Source organism: Belonocnema kinseyi, chromosome 4 (assembly GCF_010883055.1).
Source record: "Belonocnema kinseyi isolate 2016_QV_RU_SX_M_011 chromosome 4, B_treatae_v1, whole genome shotgun sequence".
NCBI classification, from domain to species: domain Eukaryota; kingdom Metazoa; phylum Arthropoda; class Insecta; order Hymenoptera; family Cynipidae; genus Belonocnema; species Belonocnema kinseyi.
Window position 1 is genome coordinate 4,472,555 of NC_046660.1, and position 8,381 is coordinate 4,480,935.

The 8,381-nt window shown below is 22.2% G+C and overlaps 1 protein-coding gene across 1 annotated transcript in view; it reads right to left on the reverse strand.

Moving 5' to 3' along the window:
- LOC117171523 (ER membrane protein complex subunit 6) overlaps positions 1-8,006 on the reverse strand; it is a 14,526-nt gene extending 6,520 nt beyond the window's left edge. Inside the window, exons 1-3 of the mRNA XM_033358900.1 lie at positions 7,866-8,006; positions 2,444-2,604; positions 2,269-2,361 (exon numbers count right to left, since the gene is read on the reverse strand). Coding sequence (XP_033214791.1) covers positions 2,269-2,361; positions 2,444-2,604; positions 7,866-7,905 — 294 coding nt within the window. The 5' untranslated portion in view covers positions 7,906-8,006. The remainder of the gene's footprint in view (positions 1-2,268; positions 2,362-2,443; positions 2,605-7,865) is intronic.
- Positions 8,007-8,381: the final 375 nt, after the last annotated feature.

Sequence of the window (8,381 nt, forward strand, 5' to 3'; positions counted from 1 at the left end):
GATAATTTACTTAAGAAGATGTTTTTTTTGTATTTAAAAATAATTCATTTAAGTTTTTCTTTATAAAATTTTGTTTATAACAGTCACAAAAATTAATTTTTTGTAATTTTTTTTTTGGATAAATATCGAAAATAAGTTATTTTCAACAAAAATTAAAGCAAAAAATTGTGTTACGAGAAAACGGAAAATTAAGAAATTAGTTTATAAAATTATTATTAAAAACAACAAAATTTGTTATTTAATTTTCCATATCCGTTTTGAAGTTCATTATTAACTTTTTGTCGGATAATTTCATTAAAAAGACGTTCTTTTTTTATTTAGAAATAAATAATTCAAATTTATTATTAAAAAATTATTATTTAAATTAAATATTGAAAATAAGGTAATTTTAACAAAAATATTTTTTTTCTACGAGGCTTATTGATAAATTCGTTTCTAAAATTACTTTTAAAAACCACGAAATTTGTTGTTTAACTTCTCATAATCGGTTTTAAAATCATTATTAACTTTTTTCTGGATAATTTTATTAAAAAGAAGTTTTTTTTCTCATTTAGAAATTATTAATTTAGGTTTTTGTTCATAAAATTTTATATATAACAATGACATTCATTAATTTTGAATGAATATTATTGCTTTAATATTACAATCTGAGTTTTTGTTAATAAAAAAGTTTATCAAAATGATATAATTAATTTTTTATCAATTCTGCTAGTTTATATTATAAAAAATAAAATAATTGCAATAAAAAATGCAGCAAAAATAATTTTTTTTGTGAGGAAAGAGCCAATTCAGATATTTTTTCATAAAATATTTATTGCAAACTTCAAAAATTGTTATTTTATTCCTCATATCCGGTTTTAAAAATGCTCATTAATTTGTTGTCAAATAATTCCATTAAAAATAGTTTTATTTTCTTATTTAGAAATGAATAATTTAAGTTTTTTAAATAAAATTTTGTTTATAACAATAAAAAATATGAATTTTCAATCAATTTTGTCAGTTAAATATTGAAAATAAGGTAATTTAAACAATAATTGATGCAACAATATTTTTCTTCTGCGAGGAAAAGGCAAATGGAGAAATTAAAAAAAAAAATTATTGATAAAAATTACGAAACATGTTATTATTAATGATATAAATTAATTTTCGATAAATTTTTTAAAATTAATATTATCAAAAATAAAATTATTTCAGCAATAATTGAAGCAAAAATATTTGTTTCTACCAGGTAAAGGATTTAGTCATTTGTTTATAAAATTATCATTAATATTTAAGTGAAGTGTTATTTAATTCCTCATATCCGGATTTAAAATCATTATTAAATTATTCTCTGATAATTTCATTAAAAAGACGGTTTTTTGTACTTAGAAATTATGAATAAAAATTTTTGTTTATAAAATATTTTATATAACAATCACAGATATTAATTTTAAATGAATATTGTTGGTTCAACATGAAAATCTTCTACCAAAAAAAAAATTTAGTAGTACCTATTTTTTTCTACGAGGAAACGGCCTATTGAGAAATTTGTTTATAAAATTATTATTAAAATTTGCGAAACTTATATTCAAATAATTTCAGTGAAAAAACGTTTTTTTTTGTACTTAGAAGCAATAAATCTAAGATTTTGTTTATAAAAATGATTACGAAAATGATATAAATTAATTTTTGATCAATTTTATTAGTTAATATTATCAAAAATAAGATTATTTCAGTAATAATTGAAGCAAAAATATTTTTATCCTAAAAAGAATCGCCAGGTTAAATATTTTTATTATAAAATTATTACTAACATTTTAAAAAAAAGTCTAATTTAATTTCTCATATCCAGTTTTAAAATCACTATTAGCTTGTTATCAAATAATTTTAATTAAAACGCGCCCTTTTTGTTATTTAGAAACGACAAATATAACTTTCGTTTACAAACATTTTAAATATTAATATTGAATGTTTATTTGTTTATAATTATTGATCCTTAGCAAAAAAAAAACTTAGCGTTAAGAGTAAAAACAAACATTTATATGAGAATAAGACACAGTTCATAATTTGTTTAGAACAATTGTTAACAATAATTATGTCAGAAATTATTAGGAAAATTTTCGTTCTAAGAGTGAATTTTAAATAATTTTTGCCAATACTGAATTTATTTAATCATTTTTTCCTCTGATGAAAAATTCATAAATCTGAAATGTGACATTTTGGCACACTTTATTTGTTTATGGAAAATCGCACACAACAAATTTAATATTATAAAACAGAAAAGGATACAAAAAGACCTCCAAAAAATCCATTGGTCAGTAATGCGAGCCTACTGACAAAAAATTTTTTCCACTGTCCTCCTGCCTTGAAAAGAAGCATTGCCTGAAATTAAAAATTAATTTGTGTGTACTTAAATACTTAATTTATATAACGATTCTCGAATATTATGAAAATTTCAAATTACCCATAATGCTACGACTGCGAAGATGTAAAATACAAAACCATATAAACTAGTTAAACCTAGAAGGCCAGCAATGCCGCCTGATAAGGCTGCCATCGATATTCTACAATATTCAACGACTGCTGCATTATTTCTTACAGCAATTTCACTGTATGCGATGACATCTGCGAGAAAAAAATTAGGAAAAAAAATAATAATTTTTTGAATACGAAAGATGCTGTTAATATTAAATATTTAATTTACTGAACATATAATTAACAACGAGCATATATCACGCATATTTAACATATATATTTAATACATATGGGGATAATCCGCTACAGCTGTGTTTGCGTACATGCCAACAAAATGAAAAAACTTCGGGTGCGAATTCGCACCAGTGTACCACTTGAGGGTTAAACAATTAAATTTGCTCTTACAGCAATACTGCTATGCAATATTCAACCAAAAACTTGAGCCTTTTCAACAAAACAAAAAAAGACTTTGAAACGAAAAATTAGATTTTCAACAAAATAGTTGAATTTTTAACCAAGAAGTTGAATTTAAAGTCCATAAAAATGAATTGTCAATCGAAAATTAAATTTTTAAAAAATAAACAAAGTAATTATCAAGCAAACGCTTGTCTTTTTAACTAAATAATTAAATTTTGAACAACATAATTGCATTTCTAAAGTACAAAGATGAATTTTCAATCAAAAAGTTGAACTTTTAACAAACAAAAAAATTAATTATTAACAAAATAGTGGAAACCTTAACCGTTATAGATTAATTTTGAAACAAATAGTTTAATTTAAAATCTATAAAAATGGATTTTTTAACATACAAAAAATAATTATTATAAACCAAGCTGTTGCATTTTTGACCGAATAATTAAATTTACAACAACACAATTGCATTTCCAAAGTACAAAAATCAATTTTCAACCAAATAGTTAAATTTGCACCAAAAAAGATGACTTTTTAAAAAATAATTAAATTTTCAGCCAGGCAGTTGATTTTAAAATCAATAAAATGGATTTTTAAACAAACAATTTAATTTTAACAAACAAAAATAAATTATAAACAAAGATGTTGCATTTTTAAAAAAATAATTAAATTTTCAGCAACATAATTGCATTTTTATAGTATAAAGATGAATTTTCAACTAAATAGTTCAATTTTCAACCAGCAAAAAAATTAATTATCAACCAAATTTTTAACAAAATAGTGAAACCCTCAACCAATATTAATGAACTTTTAAACAAATATTTCCATTTTTTAAGAAAAAAGATTAAATTTACACACAAAAAATGCCTTTTTACCAAAAGAATTATTTTTTGAACAAAGTAGTTGAATTTTTATACAAAAAGCTGAATTTAAAATCGATAAAAATGGAGTTTTAACAAAAAGTTTAATTAAAAAAAAAAATTATTATTATAAACCAAGCTGCTGCATTTTTACCCAAATAATTAAATTTTCAACATAATTGCATTTCTAAAGTTCTAAGATGAATTCTCAACTAAATAGTTAAATTTTCAACAAACAAAAAAATTAATTATCAACGAAAGTTTCAACAAAATAGTGAAACCCTCGACTAATATGGATTAAGTTTTAAACAAATAGTTCCATTTTTAACGGGAAAAGATTAAATTTCCAGTAAATAAAGATGACTTTGTAACAAAATAATTATTTTTTTAACAAACTAGTCGAATTTTTAACCAAACAGTTGAATTTAAAATCCATGAAAATGGATTTTCAATCAAAAAGTACAACTTTTCACAAACAAAAAAATTAATTATTAACCAAACAGTTACATTTTTAACCAAATACCTAAATGTTCAACAAAATAGTTGAATTTCCAAAGTGCAAAGATGAATTTTCAACCAAAAAGTTAAATTTTCAACACAATAAGATGAATTTTCAACAAAATAGTGAATCCCTCAACCAATATAAATTAACTTTTAAACAAATAGTACCATTTTTAACGAAAAAAGATTAAATTTTACACTGAATAAAGATGACTTTTTATCAAAATAATTAATTTTTCAACAAAATAGTTGAATCTTTAACCAAACAGTTGAATTTAAAACCGATAAAGATGGATTTATTAACAAAAAGTTTAATTAAAAAAAGAATTAATTATCAACCAAATTTTTAACAAAATAGTGAAACGCTCAACCAATATAAATTAACTTTTAAACAAAATGTACCATTTTTAACGAAAAAATATTAAATTTCCACCATAAAAGATGACTTTTTAACAAAATAATTATTTTTTTAACAAACTAGTTGAATTTTTAACCAAACAGTTGAATTTAAAATCCATGAAAATGGATTTTCAATAAAAAAATCCAACTTTCCACAAACAACCAAAATTAATTATTAACTTTTTAAACGAATAATTACATTTTCCACAACATAATTGCATTCCAAAGTACAAAGATGAATTTTCAACCAAACAGTTACATTTATAAGAAATAAAAAATTAATCATAACAAAACTTCTAACAAAATAGTGTAAACAAATAGAAATTAAAATCCATAAAAACGGATTTTAAAAAGAAAATGTTTAATTTTTAACAAACAAAATAGTTGAATTTTTAAACAAAGATGAATTTTCAACCAAACAGAATTTGAAATCCATAAAAATGGATTTATTAAAACGAAATTTAATTTTAACAAACAAAAAGATGAATTGTCAACAAAATAGTTGAATCTTTAACCAAACAGTTGAATTTAAATTCGATAAAAATGGATTTATTGATAAAAAGTTTAATTAAAAAAAAAAAATTATTATTGTAAACCAAGCTGCTGCATTTTCAACTAAATAATTAAACTTTTAACAACATAATTGCATTTCTAAAGTACTAAGATAAATTTTCAACCAAATAGTTACATTTTCAACAAACAAAAAAATTAATAATCAGCCAAATTTTTAACAAAATAGCGAAACGCTCAACCAATATAGATTAAATTTTAAACGAATAGTTCCATTTTCAACGAAAAATATTAATTTTCCACCAAAAAGATGAGTTTTTAACAAAATCATTAATTTTTCAACAAAATAGTTGAATTTTTAACCAAACAGTTGAATTTAAAACCCATGAAAACACATTTTCAATCAAATAGTTTAATTTATAAGAAACACAAAAATAATTATAAATCAAGCTGTTGCATTTTTTATCAAATAATTAAATTTTCAACAACATACTTCACTTCCAAAGTACAAAGACGAAGTTTAAACCAAATAGTTCAATTTTCAACCCAAACAAATTACTTATCAACCAAACTGTTGCATTTTTAACGAAAAAATTTAACTTTTAACCAAATAATTACATCCTTAAAGTACAAATGGTGAATTTTAAAATAGAGATTTTTTCTAACAAAAAAAGTAAAATTTCAATTCAAAAGGAGGAACTTTCTATCCCACAATACGAATTTTCAACAAAACATTTAAATTTTCAAAAAAGCAATATGAATTTTTAACCAAATCTTTTTTCGAACATTTTAACATCAATTTTCTGCCAAAAGACAAACTTTCAACAAAATATATGAATTTTCAAGTTAAATTTAGAATATTTTTTTGTCGATCGAAAAACCTGTTTGACCTACTAGTCTAAACAAAAAAATGTGATTCGCTTTCAGCTAAATAATTAAGTTAAGTACAAAATTCTTTACTTTTCAATCCAAAAGAACAAATTTTCTACAAAATAGTTGAAATATCAACAAAAAAGTTCATTTTCAACACAAAAAGCGGATTTTTAAAAAATATATTGGAACCCTCAACCAATAAAGATTAATTTTCAAGGAAATAGATGCATTATTAACAAAAAACAATGAATTTTCCATAAAAAATATACATTTCAATCAGAAAAGATTTCTCGTGATAAAAGACACAAAAAATTAAACCAAATTCTTGAATTTTCAAGTCAAAAAGATGAATTTTCTACAAAACAATTAAATTTTGAACCACAAAAATATTATTTTACCAAAATATTTTTGTATAAAACATTAGAAATGTAAACAAAACGTCATGTCTCAATCAAACAGTTTAATTTTTATTGCACAAAGACAAATTTTTTACAAAATATTTAAAATTTCGACATAAAGGATCAACTTTTAACTAAAAATGGACCAGTTATTTTTTCAGGTAAAAAAAAATCATTTTCAACAAAAACAAGGTAATTTCAATACATTACAGTTCAATTTTCAAGTCAAATTATTATTTTTTTTACCAAAAAAGGTGAATTTTCAACTAAAAATATAAAAGTTACATTTTCAGTTATTTCAGTGATAAAAATTAATTTTCAACTAATAAAAAAACGATTTTAAAGAAATATAGATCAACTTTTTACTAACCAGATTAACCCAAAAAGGCGAATTTTTAAAGGAAAAAAATGCATTTTTAACAAAATAGTACAATTTTCAACATAAGAGATCAAATTTTAATAAAAAATGTATCAGTCATTTTTTCAGGTAAAAAGAATAAATAAATAAAATGTTTATCCAAATACTAGTTCAATTTTTAACTGAAAAATGTAAATTTCTGATTAAAAATAGAAAAGTTAAATTTTCAGTTATTTCAGTTATAAATATTCATTTGCGATAAATAAAAAAAAAACACTTTTAAACAAAATGTAGTTTAACTTTTAGTGAAGTGGATGAATTTTCAAACAAAAAAATTAATTTTCAACAAATGTAAAATTTCACCCATAAACTCAAAAAGACGAATTTTTAAGGAGAAAGAATGACTTTTTAATAAAATGGTTGAATTTTTAACCAGAAAAGATTAATTTTCTATCATAAAAGATAAATTTGCTAATCAAAAGGACAAATTTTCTATCCAAAAAGGCGAATGATCAATATCAACACAATTAACTTTTGAACAAATTATAGAATTTGTAACCAAATAATTAAATTCGGAACAAAATAGTAAAATTTTAAACCGAAAATATCATAATTGACTGTCCAACTGAAAACAATAAATATTTAACCAAAAATAGATGGTTTTTCTTCAGCGGGTTCTATTAATTCAGTTCGGATTTAAGCATAAAATAGGGGAAATTCTTAATAACCGAAGGAAAAAACGGATAAGAAAAGGGGAAAAAACTAAAAAAACACCACAGTAGAGAATTTAATTGGTTAAACATTTGAGGCTATTTTTTATCGTTAAACAATTATTAAAGTTTCAAAAAATAGATAATAAATAATTCCCGAATGAATACAATTACAATCGTTTTCGTTTCAGAGTATTGAAAATGTTGCGAAAAAACCTTATCAATAATAATAATAACTATTTGATAACACAATACGAATATATAAATATAATGCAAACATCATCTTAAAATGAAAAAATGGAAAAGATTAATGAAAAATGTATCTAACTTAACCTCAAAAATTAAAAGTCATTCTGTGCTATTTAATTACGAGAAATCATATTTTACATACCTCCAATTTGTTCTGGCTTCGCTCGTACTTTTCCGGACATGATTGTACCAAATTCAGACTGGAGCAAATGCAAGAAAAGAACAAAATGTTGACACTTCTACTTTTCTCAGCTATGAATTAAACACGTAGCAGGCATCAAACGCAAAATTTTGGTCGATACGGCAGGAGTTTAAGTTTACAACTGAATCGTTGCGAGCGCTGTCGATCGCAGTATTTTTGCCCGCGCATTTTAAATAACCAAACTTCTCAAATATTAATTTAAGAACTTCCTCATACTTTTTGTATTGTAGATTTTTTATGCATATAGAATCATGTTTTGAGATCAAATTATTAAAATATCTGTCTGGAAATTTGTTAATAGAATAATTATAATTTCAGTTCAAAAAACGCATTTTTAACAGTTACATTTGCAATCGAATAACTTTATTTTCAACCAAAAAGACGAAATATTACAAAATACATGAATTATCATAATTAAAAAGATACACATTTAACCAATATGGAATAGTTTAATTT